The sequence below is a fragment of the Poecilia latipinna genome, unplaced genomic scaffold (genome assembly GCF_001443285.1).
Source record: "Poecilia latipinna isolate Pla-1442-1.1 unplaced genomic scaffold, P_latipinna-1.0 Scaffold763, whole genome shotgun sequence".
In the NCBI taxonomy this organism is placed as follows: domain Eukaryota; kingdom Metazoa; phylum Chordata; class Actinopteri; order Cyprinodontiformes; family Poeciliidae; genus Poecilia; species Poecilia latipinna.
In genome coordinates, this window is record NW_015113379.1 from 98,161 (window position 1) to 113,115 (window position 14,955).

Sequence of the window (14,955 nt, forward strand, 5' to 3'; positions counted from 1 at the left end):
ACTGTACTTAAGTACAGTAACGAAGTACTTGTACTTCGTTACTTCCCACCACTGGCTGCAGTGGAGAAGTAAAAAAAACAAACAAAAAAAAACAAAAAAAAACGTGGTGCTAAAATAAGATATCAGCATGCTTGGAAGAATATTTTGGTAATTAATTTGTCAATTCATACGAATAAGTGCTAGTCGTTGGCGGACAGCATTGTCTGTTCACCAACTGACTTTCAGTCGCCATGGTAACCAGCTGTTGCACTGTTTAATAGACAGATGGAGCAAAGCTTTGCTAGTACAATGGGGAAAATACGTGACACACCGTCTGCTTTTCAAGTTTTCCCGCTTACAAAGAATGGAGGGATCAATTTTTTTTTGTGTGGGTACACTTGAATTGTCAGAGACAATCTAAAAAAAAAATAATAATAATCTAATTTATTAAATTGTTAATTTGCATTAAATTTTATTAAATAAGTATTGGACGACCTGCCAACCAGCAAGAATCCTGTCTCTCTCACAGACCTCCACTAATTACATTTATTAAATGAATACATGCCACACTCAGTCAGTCAGGCTCCAGCCTTTCCACCATGGGCAAAAGCAAAGAGCTATCTCAGGATAGAAGGGACACAATTGGAGACCTGCAATATTGCAATAACAATGAATTCGAAATATAATGTGTAACACTAACTGACTCTCATTCAACTGGCAGGGTCTACCTTCCCCCAGAAGGGGTCATGTCTTGTTCAGGGAGAAGGACGAGAAGTTGTGTGCTTTGTTGCCTGGACAGAACAATGTTACCACAGATGTTCTTGAGATGGCCGAAACAAAAACACATCTGTCTCTTGTTGGCTGATGTGCATCATGTAAACTGTACATTTATTTTCTGATGTTGTGCTCAGCTCAGCTGCTCATCTCTGTGTGCTAGCAAACCTCGGTTTGTGTATGCTGCCCTCAACAGTTTATCATAATTCTGTGTTTTTAAATATCCTCCCAAGAAAATCATCATTAGAATCAGAAATATTTATACAAATTCCATTCTGTGTCACATAAGGGTAGTATTCTGCTATGATCACCGTGATAGCATCTGGGTTTGATGTTGAACAAGGCCTCGTTGACCTAGCAAGTACAAGCTAAGAATGCTGGTTATGTTCTAGAGTAAACCAGCGTGATACCAGTACAGAGCTGGATCTTTAAAAACCCTGCAGTTCTAATAAAACTTCAGTCTGCAATGGAAGAAAAAGGAGATTGACTGCATACCACTGCCAATACTGTTTTAAATTTCCCCAGACATATAAAAATCCCAAACCAGATGCACAATTTCTGGGAAATTGTCAAGGTTTAAAGAAAAAAAAAACACGTTAATAGCAGGAGAAGGAGAGCATTTAGTTATTGGTGGATTTTGTCTCAATATCTCAAGGTTTCACAGCCAAACAGACCAGACCAGGTGTAGCTTCTAAGGAAAGAAAAGAAATGCATAAACTGAAAACATAAAGTTATGACTTCCATTAACAGTAGATGATGCAAACTGAAATAGTAGAAGAAGAAAGTGGTAGAGTAAGGAAAAGTTGTTAGAAAACATTAGCAAACAAATAGCATCATTAATCTCCAGGTGATCTTCATGATGCAGAAATGCTTTTCTACAAGCAGAGATAAGAAAACTATTCACAGTTGGAGGGAAGATGGATGGAGCTAAATGCAGGGAAATCATGGAACAATAACCTCCTAAAGGCTGCAAAAGACTTCAGACTGGAATGGACACTCTCCTTCCAACAGGACAACAATCTTAAACAGCCAGAGCTACAATGGTACAATTATCTTCTAGAATGGCCTAATCAAACACCTAAATCCAAGAGGGAATCTGTGGCAAAGCTTGAAAATGGATGTTCCAGGATATTATCCAACCCGACTGAGCTTTAATTATTTTACTAAGAAGAAGTGGCACATTTTCACTGTCACTTCAGCCTCTGGAAAGTTTTTGTTTTTTCTCCCCCCCAATTGATCAATAAATCTGAGAAATAATATGGATAGTAAAAATGAGCAAAAACTCATCTTGGTGCGAAAATATAAGGCAGTTGGTTTGTATAGAAATGATTACTCTTCTGGGAACTGCTGGGATGTTATGTTCCTCAGAAAACAAGCAGATGGGCACATCAGTGCTCAAAGTACAATAAAGATGAAAACATGATGCTTTTTGTAACATAATAAAGAAATGTAACTGAGTCATACCAGAAGGTCTTGCAGTACGTGAATAATGAGAGACGGAAGGGGCAAAACATAAAAAACAGCACTTTCATTTTGCAATTCATTACTCAGTAGTAATTGTTGCATCTGATTTACCTATCAATATTTTATAGATATTTATTACACTCTCTTAGAGAAATTTCAGGCTTTATTGTGGAGTACAAGGACGGGCACACACACACACACACGCACGCACGCGCACACACACACACACACACACACACACACACACACACACACACACACACAAAGCTCTTTTACTTTATGTCAGGGTGTTCATGCAACCTTTTCCTTGGGGCAAAATCCATGAACAGACCACAGCCCATGCTATTCAAGAGAATTTCCTTTTTATGTGCATTGAAGAGGATAAGTGAATACGTATGTACTCTCCTAGAACATATCACAATCAGTCTGCTTTGTGGCTGCTATGACTCATTGTTATTCACTTTCTTTATTGTTAAATATTAAAAATGCTTAAAAAAGATAGTTATACTTTCTCTCATCCTGTGATGTTGCTGGTTTGTTAGCTGGAATCCAAATTTTCAAAAACATTTCCACTATTCTTCTATTTAACTCAATAAATTTATTTATTTTTTATCATTTTGGCTTGAGATTTTCTTAAGATCAGAGATCTTAAGCAGAGGTAACACTATCCTCATCAAGTTGCCTTTAATTCTACTTTTGGACAATTTGGAAACAATCTGTATGGTAAAAAATAAATGAATGAAAGGCTGTAAATATACAACCAGAGCCAAAATAAAATGGATTACATCCAAGTTTTTTTTTTACACAATAGAATAATCCGGTCCAGTTCAACATGCAATTTAGAATCTGTGACAAAACTTGAACATTATTTTCACAGAGCTAGCTATATAACTCGAATCTATCTATTTATATAAATTAAAATTTCTACTCACTCAAATGTTCAGCCTGAATTCATCTATCTATATGATGTCAAATCACCGCAACTGCTATTTTAGGAAACAGGTCAGGTATAAATGGAATCGCTCATTTATACCAGACTCATTTATGTCAAACTATAATTCACTTCGATGCAGTTGAACTCAGATTCAAATCCAAATACATTCATTTCAAATCAGTATGTTTCTAAATATGTTCGTTTCAATGCTGAAACTTCCAGTATGTGAGTCTGTGTTTTGCAATTTATTTCAAATATTCATTCACCTCAGACCTCGAAGGAAGCGTCCAGTGTTAAGCTGGCTCACTGGAGGGCGCTAACACAAAGCTGCAGGTAACAGGCAACAACTTGGGAAAGGAGGAGGCCATTCAATAGCCTGTTTTAGCCACTGTTAGCTAGCCCGGCGGCTAACGAGCAAGCTAAAATATCAATTGTGGCTTAATGACGCCTGTCCTGAATAGTGATGGCAAAAGAAAAGTGTTCACAAATCGAAGCAGGTGAGTGTTGGACGCCCCGTTAATTCACCACTAATAGTTTTGAATTCCCAGAGTTTGAAATTGTGTACATCAGCTGGTGAGCTTGGCAACCAAGCGAAGCCAGACGCTAGGTAGCGTTAGCACGGCTAGCAAGAGGCTAACAGCAAATTATTTTTTTCAGAACTGTATTACCTCATTGCCAGATTTCTACAGTCTGGGCCTTGCAAAAAGGCAGCACAGGTAAATTGTTACATTAATTTTATTTTAAAGTGGTATTATTGGTTTAAACGAACCGCAACGCTAGCCTGTCGGGCTAACTGTGTGTGTCTGTTGTTAGATTCTGATCGAGGAGCTGGAGGAGTATGAGGTAAGTTCAGCTGGACCTTTCTGTTCTTCTCCTGTGGGGTCTCCCTAATGTTGCCTATCTAAACCTGTCTGTGAGAAAGTCCGTGTATTTTTGGATCGCTGTTTAAAAAATGAGCGCGTCCTTTTGCCGTGTAGAAACTGTTAGCTCTGTGATATCTCTAACGGGTTGTTTTTAACTTTAGTTGGTTCCGCAACGATGGAGTTGGGACGGGAAGATATTCAAACGGAGCTTCCAAGACTGGGTGAGTTGCAAATGTATAGATATTTTTTTAATTAAAAGTGTATTGTTTTGTATTTTTTTAATCGACTGTTTTCTTTTTAACTTGTATCAATTCTTTAAATTAAATTCGCAACTCAGCATATGCGAAAAGGGGATTCGTTTATTATAAGGAAGATATATTAAAGATTTATTTTAATATGGGCCTGTTGATAAATAACTAAATGCTGGTTTCGCTATTGTGTAGGCTTGTGGGCTGGCAATGTCGAAGCAGCAGATTGTGATTGGCTTAATTTGATACAGAGACTTGTCGATCATCTTTAAAAGCCAATCAAATCGCTGTTGCGTCTGCGTCCTATCCGGAAGAATCTAAACGAACCATTTGATTTGCTGTGAGTTCCCAAGGCCCGCCTTCTGTATATCCACCCTTTTGCCCTTTCGGTGGATTTTTGTTTTTATTCGGATCGTTTTTATGTATGTCCTTATAAACTTCTTTTGTGTTGAAAAGTAATTTTCTTTCTAAAAGCTTCTTTCACTTTTCGTACTCTCCATTTTTAACACATCGCTGACACCGCTATTGTAGCGCCTTTTCCCACAATAACAATTTTCACACGTGCGTAAGCGCTTAGATATGGTGCATTCACTGATCAGGAAAAAAATATGGGTTTTTTAGTTTTCAACCAGCCGACCAGGGTCAGTCAACCATAAAACTGCCCAATTCCGGCCACCTCTAGTTTTAGCTGTTAACAAGTAAAACTATTGTTTTCTGGTCATGTTTACAAATGGTTAATAAGAAGAAAGGAAATAAAAATAAGCACTAGTAGGTGTAAAATTTAGAAAATTAGAAAAACAAGAGCATACTTACTCAGTCATTCACAAAGTTGATGCATTAGTTGACTTGTCACGGAGTGCAGCTGAGACAGGTGTTGCCCTGTTTCTCATCCAGGTGGCTTTGAACCAGCACATTCCTGCAGACTATCTGCTTCAGGTGTGTCGACGGATAGGTCCTCTGATAGAGAAGGAGATCCCACCTAGTGTTCCTGGAGTCCAAACACTCCTGGGGTTGGGAAAGCAGTCCTTGCTTCGCACCACCAAAAGTAAGCCTGTGTTATTATTCTTCTATCGTCTGTGTGTTGTTTTTTTGTGTGTGCTTTGCCTCTGCAGTTATTAGTGAAAGTTTCTATCATATGTGTATGATGAAGAGATTTCATTTCTAAATGTTTGCATTAATTGTTGGTTACATTTAGGTTGTACCCACAAAGTATGCTGCGGCTCAGCTGTGGCTGCACTGCACAGAGGGCGCCCACCTGAACCACCAGTTGTTATTGGGAATGCTCCTAATGTTGGTATGTTATTACAATAAAAGGGTGGAGAGTGAGCCGAAGCAATAAGCAGTTTTTCTGTATTATGTAATTTATCAAAATCATTCATATAATTATTTATTACTTATATTTACTTCTAACTCTTTAGCTTCATTTTGAAACTGAGGACCTGTATGTCTATGAGTATCTCTATCATGAAAACATTTGACAAACTTCTAGATTTGCAAACAACTTCTAAAATCCCAAGTAGAGATGCTTCAAAGACTCTCTGCTTTATGTTAAATGAAGAAATTTGTAGCCGCATACCTTCTGTCTGTTTTGACCTGTTTTAATGCCGCAAGTATTAAAATTAATACGTTTGACGACTGCCCTTTGTTGAACCAATTCAAAGACAAATTACAGTCTGCAGAACAAACACACATGATGAACACACCTGTATGCCAAAGCATTCCTAAGTCAGATATGAGGTCATCCGTCTGACACTGTCTGAACTGGGTCATGCAACACAAAACTCACTTTGTGTTGTTATAGTGGCATAACAGACCCTGTGGCTGTAAAATCCGAATCTTTTTTTTTTTTTTAAATTGTTGTGGTGAGAAAATGAAAATGCTAGTAAAGCTCAATGAACTAAACTGATATTTGAAAATGCAGTGATACAGGAAGTGGCTGCAATATGCATGTCATCGTTGATAATGTTTGTACGTTTACGACCTGCTTCTGCGTTTTGAGATGTGTTTTTGCTAAATAAGTAATGTGAGGGTGTAATACCGGTACGTTGTTTGTTATTGCCTTTGTTTTGGTTCTGATATGCGAATCGTTGGTGTTGAAAATACCTGTGTGTTTTTTATGTTTCTGGTGCCTTCTCATGACGAATCTCCTGTGTTTTTCACAAAGTGCCCGTCATGGGGGCTCGCCAGGCCACGGGTACGGCTCGTTTCGGCCAAGTCCTGCCGTCTTCCTCCTACCAACACATGAAGATCCACAAGCGGATCCTCGGCCACCTTTCTTCAGTTTACTGCGTGGCCTTTGACCGCACCGGTCGGCGGATTTTTACGGTGAGCGCCATCTTCACTCGCGTCGATATTTACGCCGTGTTTCAACTACGTCAAGTTGGAAACGGTGTTTTTCGTCCTGGTTTAGGGTTCGGATGACTGCCTGGTAAAAATCTGGGCCACAGACGACGGTCGGCTCCTGTCCACGCTCCGCGGCCACTCGGCGGAGATCTGTGACATGGCTGTGAACTATGAAAATAGTCTCATTGCATCTGCAAGCTGTGACAAAGTCATCAGAGTGTGGTGCCTGCGTACCTGCGCGCCCGTTGCCGTTCTTCAGGCTCATGCCGCTTCCATCACATCCATACAGGTGATGCCACTGTTGCGTTAATCTTTAGCGGGGAAACGGTTTCAGAACAAGTTGTAAGAAGTACACACTTTTTGAGTCTAAAACTATCTTGTATACTCTTAGTTTTGTCCTGCTGCCAAAGGGACGAAGCGATACCTCGCATCAACGGGTGCAGATGGTATGGTGTGTTTCTGGAAGTGGCACTCTCACAGTATGAAGTTTGAGTGAGTATTTGTGGCTCTATTCCAGTGGCCTGCACCCCTTAGGTTCCAAAGAGCCGTTTTTGAATCCAGTCCAGCTAAATAAGGCTCACTTATGTGTCACAAATGTGACATGACCTTTTGACTGAGATCTTTTAATTTTTAATGAGCAGCTACTAAAATACAACTCTTTATTTTTAAAGAACCAACATTTTTCTTTTTCTTTTTTTAAGGTTTTAAAATAAAGAAAAACGTAAACATTTTATGATAATGAGAATGAATACATTTTCTTCTGTAGGGTGTTGATATTATGTGGGGGGGGGGAATCAAATTTTGAAACTGACACATAAATGGAAAGTTACTGATACTTCCAGTGTTGTAGAAAGTAAATCCAATTAATCCATGAAAAACGATTAATTTGTTGTTATTACAGCTGTGTTTAAAAATATTATCAGCGCCAATAATGGCTCAAATAATTAATGGTGTAATAAATCAAATTAATAATAACAAAAATAATGATGAAATAATAGAAATAAAAGAAAAAAAAACTAAAAATAAATGATAAAATAATGGCTCAAGGAAATTTCAAAAAGCCACTTGCAGCAGGTTGCAGACCCCTGATCTATTCCAACATGTTAAACTCCAAGGTTTTATTTATTTAAGCTAACTGATCAACATTGTATTTGTCGTTTTTCCTCAGTGATCAGCCTGTTAAGTTTGTTGAGCGATCACGACCAGGAGTCCAGGTCTCCACTTCCTCTTTCAGTAGCGGTGAGTTGAATAAATGTTTCTTTATGTTTCGTTGTTGAGGTGGGCTTTGTCTAATTGTTTAAAAAAACCTGATTGAATCCAGACCAGCTGGCATGAAGATGCCTAAATATTTTTCTTTAGGCCCCCAGAGACTCCAATACTTTTGGGTCCAGGGGGTACTGCATGAGGGGAGCATGATGGGAGCGGCTGCTTATCTATGACATGTGGGCTGCATGAACCTGCAATGTTTGGTTCACATAGATAATGTGAAAGCGGAGAAGATGACCTTACAGCAAACTACAGACCAATTAGCCTTATTTACTGTGACAATGTTGGTCCTATGGCTACTAAGTCCTGAAATAAACCATCTCTGTTCTCTAAAACAAGCAACAGTAAAAAATAAAGGGGAAAAAAATTTGCCATGTTCGGCTGTTTTTTATAGATTGGTACATTAGCTGGGGAGGAGCACACAGCTCCAAATTGCACATAAAGATTGGGCTCTGTGAGAATAATTAAAGTTTCAAGTTTTTTTTTGTTTTTTGTTTTTTTTTAGGCAGAAATTTAAACATAAATAAAATGTTCACACTTTCAAGGGGCCGTGGCTTCATATTTAGCAATACGGAGACAGGTGGATGAAAAAGCACAGCGTATGGAGTCTGTAAAGTACTTTTATAAAAATCACAGCTGAAATAAACGGCTGATCAAACTTGTCACAAAATTGTTTTACGTCACATTATTTCACAATCATGTGTATAAACTGCCAGTTTCATGTAATTAGAGACTGGGCAATCTTGCATTCTGCAATTCATATACTCTTTATAATTTAGGATGAATAATTTAATTTATGGAAATTAACCTTTAAAAAAAAGAAGAGGCATGTGTTTTAAATTGATCTATATGTCTTTTATTTAGATGTGTGTGTGTGTGTGTGTGTTTTTTTTGTGTGTCTTTAACTTTACTGTGTTTTCTGTTATTAGGCGGCATGTTTATGGCTACTGGTGGCACAGATCACATGATCAGAGTCTACTACCTCGGTGCAGAAACTCCGGTGAAGGCGTCTGAGCTGGATGCTCACACCGTAAGAAACAACAGCAGTTTTTCTCATCCTTTTTTGGTTGTTTTGTCTCGTCAGTCTAATGTGACTCATTTTAATTCTTGCCCACTGCTTGTGTTTGTAGGATAAAGTTGTGGTTGTCCAGTTCAGCAATAACGGTGACAGGTAAGAAGTAAAATTTCAGAGACAGCCTTTCGTTGTGTCTCTGGGGGTCTGACGGTTTATCGTATGCGTTTCCAGCCTCAGGTTTGTGAGTGGCAGTCGTGACGGCACAGCGAAGATCTGGCATTTTCAGCAGCAAGAGTGGAAAAGCATTACTTTAGACATGACTGCGAGGCTTCCTGCGTAAGAGAGCACTCTGAAGTATATTAAATGCAACAGACGCTCTGAACAACGTTTTTGTTATTTTAATGTTTCATGTCTTTCCGTTAGGACTGCTGCCGCTAATGGGGACGATAAAACCAAGCTGGTGGTGACCATGGTGGCCTGGGATCGCATCGACAGCACCGTCATCACAGCAGTTTCCAACTATATGCTCAAAGTGTGGCGCGCCACCTCTGGCCAGCTTCTGCATGTTTTGTCCGTAAGCAGCCAAAATATTTTTAATCCTGCGGATCATTTGGGAAGACGTCACAACGTAGCCAGCGGTTTCCAGCAAGTTTTCATTATGCGTGTCTACTGCCTTCTTTAGGGACATGATGATGAAGTGTACGTACTGGAAGCCCACCCCTTCGACCCCCGCATTATGCTGTCTGCAGGCCATGACGGCAACATTTACATCTGGGACCTGAGCAAAGGAGTCAAGATAAGAAATTTCTTCAACATGGTAACCGACCAACTTGGAGAGCTGCTACCCCTAAGTAATCATGTGTTCGTTAGCATTTGCTTGACATTTTGGCGTCTTCTTCCCAGATTGAGGGCCAGGGCCACGGAGCCATTTTTGACTGCAAGTTCTCAGCTGACGGACAACATTTTTCCTGCACAGACTCACACGGGCATTTACTCATTTTTGGCTTTGGCTGCAGCAGGCCTTACGAAAAGGTATCAGCCCGTCGGCTTGTGATCTGTGACTTCCTCTTTCACGGAAACACGGGGAAACGGAAAAGTTTGGATGGCGGATTTTTTTTCTGCTGATGCTCGTTTGAATGAAAATGTAGATCTCACAATATGCACACGTGTCATACTTTTGTACACAGAATATTATTTTGACTAGTGTTGAACAGTTAGTGTACTTTTTAATAAAAAAAATAAAAAAAAAACTGAGAGGGATATGGCCGAACAAATCCAAAAGTTGCAAAAGGTTGATGGTTGGCGGGGTAAAGTAAGCCCGTCGCGGTAAGCAATAAATCGCATGGTAAATTAAAATTTCATTCTTATGACTGAAAGCCAAGTTTGTTTATAGAGACATGATAATCTGTTTTATATGTGGTTTTGGTTGTGTGTGCTTTTTATTTCCTCTTTATTTGTTTTTGGTTGTTTTATGTTGGATATTTAAAATGTCTTCCAGTTCCAGTGTTCTGTACAAAATTAGAGTTTATCAGTCTTTGATAGGGTGGACTTATGTAATTATACCACTTTACCTGAAAATGGTCTCAAAACGACAATAACAGTAGATGTCAAACAGCTGCAGCTTTTTAAAAATTTATTTTATTTTGATGTAAATAATGGATTTGGTATTTTTATCTAAAGTCCATGCTTAATATAAATCCAAAGTGGAAAATGTTTTTTTTTTTTTTTTTTTACTGTTACCATTTTTTAAATTAGTTTTTCTATTGAAATCATATCATTGCCAAGACATTCATCATAATTATGGCCCGCTTTCCCGATCTCGTGTTTTCTCTTGATCCCTTGAAGATTCCAGACCAGATGTTCTTCCACACGGACTACCGGCCTCTCATTCGGGATTCCAATAACTACGTCCTGGACGAGCAGACACAGCAGGCCCCCCACCTCATGCCGCCCCCCTTCCTCGTAGATGTGGATGGAAATCCTCATCCTCCTAAATACCAGCGGCTCGTCCCAGGAAGGGAGAACTGCAAAGAGGAGCAGCTGATACCTCAGCTCGGATACATGGCTAATGGTGGGGAAAAAAAAAAAAGAAAAGAAAAATCACTGAAAACTTTCCTGACACACCAACATGGGTCAATTTAGGGGATCTGACCGACAGAGTTTAACCAGCATTCTGCTCCGTTAGGTGACGGAGAGTTGGTCGAGCAGGTGCTCGGGCAGCAGACGGCAGAAAACGGCGAAAGCCTTTTGGACAACCTCATCAGACAGCTGCAGAACGAGCAGGACGAACGGCAGAACGCAGAACAACAGGCCGACGGAGAAATGGGTTGGTACTTCCACTTTTTACGCCCTTGCTAGCAGTTTGTCAGATACTTTCACCCTTAACCTGTAAAAAAAAAAAAAAAGTGACTCGAACTCTAAACGAATGAATGCTTTGGCAGCCGTCGAGGCGGAAGTGGTGGCCTCTTCTCCTGGGGCGGAGCCTCGCCGAAGCGGCCAGGTGGACGGAGTGTGGCAGATGCAGCACAACTCCCTCCGCAGTCAGGTTGCCACAGAGAGGGACCTGCTGGCGTGGAGCCGCAGAGTGGTGGTCAACGAGGTGCCTCATGGGACATTCAGGTGAGCCGGGTGTATTTCAGGGGAGTCGCATGGGACGGACGATCGCTAGGCAGCATGTAATTGTGAAACCGAAGAAAAATATTAATCTCATTCAAAAGATTACAAGCAAATTTGGCCTATTCCACAAATCTAACCTTTAAAAATAAATTAAGCTATTTTTCTGGTAATATGTAATGTGTGAATCAAAACATGGAGGTGGCAGCATCATGCTGTGGGAAGCTAACTACACTGGCGTACTTGAGACATCTTCCAGCTCTAAAACGGTGCTGAATAGGCAACCTGGGATGATGGTCAGATTTTTGTTGAAAATAAATTAGTAAATTATTATATATAAAACATTTAAAAAAATGATCTAGCACAACTGCATTTCTTAGACATTCCCACAGTTTTAACATTTTTGGGTTGTTTTTCTTATTTGAGAAGTAAGATTTGCTTCTAAAAATACGTAGGTCAATGTTTTTACTCCAAAATTAAGATAATTGCAAAGATGAATGGTTGATAAAATGGGAATCTATTTTTTGTTTTTTTGTGGGGTTTTTTTGGATATATATTTTTAAGAAGTTATCTGTAAAAAAAAATAAAAATAAAATGTTGCCCCAAAAAATGGGAACGTGTCCATCTACATCCATTCACTTGGAGGCCAGGTGGGCTCCACTTAAGGGGCCGCTCAAAGTCCTTCAGAGGTCCTCAAATGGCCCCCGGGCCGCACTTTGGACACCATGGATGCTTTAACTTCTACCTCATAGTCCTGCATTATTTTATGTTGCTGTATCATTTAAAATCCAAATTGAATTGGCAGAAGTTTTAAATAAATGTTTTAATTCTGCCGACAATGTGCATATATATATATTTTTTTATTTCCCTTAGAGTCCTGGAGGAATGCAGACAAGCCAAAAGTGACATGGAGTGTTCTCTGTACAACGCAGAGAGGAGAAAGAAACCGGTAACCTGCATCCTCAAGGTACGCAGTACCTCCAGTCCACTTTGTTCCCGACTCGGAACGGACATCCATTCACATCGTTTCATTAAAAGAAAATGCCGTTCATATTTTAAATTCTCTAGAGCGATTCCCTCAGTTCCCGCCTGCGTTCCCTGCGCCCGGCCAAGAAAAAGCAGCAGCGCCACTCCTACCAAACCCGGTCCGCTCAGGTTCGCCGGCCCGGAACCAGAAGTCGAAATCCCAGCAACAGGCGTAACTCGGAAAGCCAGATGGACTCGGACAGCGGAGACGTACGCTGCGCCCTTCTGTTCAGCACGTCTGAATCGGACGTGAAGAATTTGTATTTGCAACAACGTTGAAAATTAAAGCGGAATATATTTTGTGTTTTCAGGAAGCGGAGCAGGCAGCGCGTTCTGACGGTTCCTCTGAGGATGAAGCCCGGTGGCAGAGCGAAAGCAGCTCCAGGTAAACATGCTTGACCGAGCGACGTTTTACCAGCTTTCCCATCATCCGACTAAAGTCTCCCGCCTGGGGTTTACAGCGACTCTTCCAGTGAATATTCCGATTGGACGGCTGACGCCGGGATCAACCTTCAGCCGCCAAAGAGGCCGACCAGGAGGCCCGTCCGGCCCGCGGGCTACAGCAGCTCCGAGGAGGAGGAGGGCGGCGACGAGACCAAGGAGGCAAAGAAGAGAGAGAATGAGAAGAAGAAGAAACCCAAAGAAACCAAACAGGTGAGCGCTAACGAGACAAGCTGCTGTGGCATTTACTGTGAAATTCTCTTTTTAAAATAAATAAATAAAAAACATGCGTTTCTGTGTTTCACTCAGAAACCCACTTCTTCTCTGGCCGGGCTTAACGCAGAGGAGTGGCTGCCGCCGTCATGGATAATGGACACCATCCCTCGCCGCTCTCCTTTTGTCCCACAAATGGGAGATGAAGTGAGAGCCTTTTCCCTGATGCTGAACAAAGCCACACATTGCACTGCTCACATGATTTAACAGAGGCTCTCCTTTCTTTCCCTCCCCGTCCAGCTCATCTACTTCAAGCAGGGCCATCAGGCGTACGTGCGGGCCGTCCGCAGAGCCAAGGCCTACAGCGTCAACATCCAGAAGCAGCCGTGGAACCGGCTCAACCTCAGGGTGAGGATTGTTGGAGATGGCAGATATATATATTTTTTTATTGAATTTCTGAGCCTCATACTTCAGCCTCCTTTAAGCTGTTGTCGATTTAAAAAAAGAAAGAAAAAAAGTTTTCTCTGTTTTACTTCCTCAGGACCAGGAATCTGTGAAAGTGGTTGGAATCAAGTACGAAGTGGGACCGCCCACCCTCTGCTGCCTAAAGCTGGCGTTTTTGGACCCAGTCTCAGGGAAGATGACCAACGAGTCGTTCTCCTTAAAGTGAGCAACGAAAGGCGCTACACGCAGCTCCTCGCAAAAAAAATGTTCACACGCCTCAAATTTTTACCCACGATAGCCACAAACTTCAATGTATTTTGTTGGATTTTTCTGTGACAGATTGTCATACAGTAGGGCAGTAATTGGAAAATGGATAAAAATCTGCTAAATACAGTGCAACCATCTTCCTTGACAGGAAGTTGGGCCTTTTGGGCCATACGTTGTCTGCTTTAGGAGCCACGGCAAACATTTGATACATTAATGAAGGATTAAAATAAATAAAAGCAAGCCACACTTATGAGATTATCATTTGTAAATATTTTGAAATCATTTAACATTTTCTATCACTTAAAATCTCATTAAAACACACTTAAGGTTTCTGTTTTCAACATGACATCGAGCGTGAAAAAGTTCAAGAGGTATAAACGCCTAACGCAGTGCCGCATCAGCAGCTGATTAAAAGCCACAATAAATGTCAGGGTCTGTTTCCATTCCCCCTCCGTGTTTCCAAGGTATCACGATATGCCAGACGTCATCGACTTTCTGGTACTGCAGCAGTTCTACAACGAGGCTAAAGAGCGCAACTGGCAGCCAGGTTTGTTTGTCCCCATCTGATTTTTTTCATTTATTTTTTTCTTCAAATAGGTTTACAATCAACTCGTGTGGATCCCAGTATTTAACAAAGACTTGATCCCCTCTGCAGGGATGAGGTTTCGTAGCATCATTGACGACGCCTGGTGGTTCGGATCTGTGGAGGACCAGGAGCCGCTGCAGCTGGAGTATCCCGACAGCCTGTTTCAGTGCTACGCCGTGAAGTGGGTCTAATGTGCACAGCTGCTGGAAGAGCGCTCCGCTCCACAGCCATGTTTGTCTTTGCTTGGGTGATTTCAAACGTTAACGCAGAGTTGTGTTTTATCGCGCTGACCCAGGTGGGATAATGGTGAGCGGGAAAAAATGAGTCCCTGGGACATGGAGCCTATTCCAGAAGAAGGTTGGTGATTCTGTTTACTGTGGAAACCAGATGTTTTATAGGCATTAAAAAAAAACCAAGTTTATTTTCTCACTCTCTGGCTGAATCGGGCTAAACATTTTTATTTTTTATTTATTTTTTTT

The 14,955-nt window shown here is 40.8% G+C and overlaps 1 protein-coding gene across 2 annotated transcripts in view; it reads left to right on the plus strand.

Annotated features, from left to right (window-relative positions):
• Positions 1–3,347: 3,347 nt before the first annotated feature.
• The window catches only part of brwd3 (bromodomain and WD repeat domain containing 3), a 46,664-nt gene continuing 35,056 nt past the window's right edge, over positions 3,348–14,955 (plus strand). The window contains exons 1-29 of one of the 2 annotated variants that reach the window (XR_001426641.1): positions 3,348–3,648; positions 3,809–3,867; positions 3,965–3,994; positions 4,176–4,235; positions 5,157–5,307; positions 5,458–5,556; positions 6,427–6,587; positions 6,673–6,894; positions 6,997–7,097; positions 7,774–7,844; positions 8,801–8,901; positions 9,002–9,042; positions 9,118–9,222; positions 9,310–9,460; positions 9,569–9,703; positions 9,790–9,918; positions 10,732–10,957; positions 11,072–11,212; positions 11,328–11,505; positions 12,373–12,466; positions 12,568–12,735; positions 12,837–12,910; positions 12,987–13,179; positions 13,276–13,386; positions 13,480–13,587; positions 13,721–13,845; positions 14,355–14,437; positions 14,546–14,657; positions 14,772–14,833. Coding sequence is in view for 1 of the 2 variants with exons in the window: in XM_015046084.1 (XP_014901570.1) it covers positions 3,615–3,648; positions 3,809–3,867; positions 3,965–3,994; positions 4,176–4,235; positions 5,157–5,307; positions 5,458–5,556; positions 6,427–6,587; positions 6,673–6,894; positions 6,997–7,097; positions 7,774–7,844; positions 8,801–8,901; positions 9,002–9,042; positions 9,118–9,222; positions 9,310–9,460; positions 9,569–9,703; positions 9,790–9,918; positions 10,732–10,957; positions 11,072–11,212; positions 11,328–11,505; positions 12,373–12,466; positions 12,568–12,735; positions 12,837–12,910; positions 12,987–13,179; positions 13,276–13,386; positions 13,480–13,587; positions 13,721–13,845; positions 14,355–14,437; positions 14,546–14,657; positions 14,772–14,833 (3,325 nt within the window). In the remaining variant the exon portion in view is untranslated. The remainder of the gene's footprint in view (positions 3,649–3,808; positions 3,868–3,964; positions 3,995–4,175; positions 4,236–5,156; positions 5,308–5,457; positions 5,557–6,426; positions 6,588–6,672; positions 6,895–6,996; positions 7,098–7,773; positions 7,845–8,800; positions 8,902–9,001; positions 9,043–9,117; positions 9,223–9,309; positions 9,461–9,568; positions 9,704–9,789; positions 9,919–10,731; positions 10,958–11,071; positions 11,213–11,327; positions 11,506–12,372; positions 12,467–12,567; positions 12,736–12,836; positions 12,911–12,986; positions 13,180–13,275; positions 13,387–13,479; positions 13,588–13,720; positions 13,846–14,354; positions 14,438–14,545; positions 14,658–14,771; positions 14,834–14,955) is intronic. The other variant, XM_015046084.1, reaches the window with a different exon arrangement.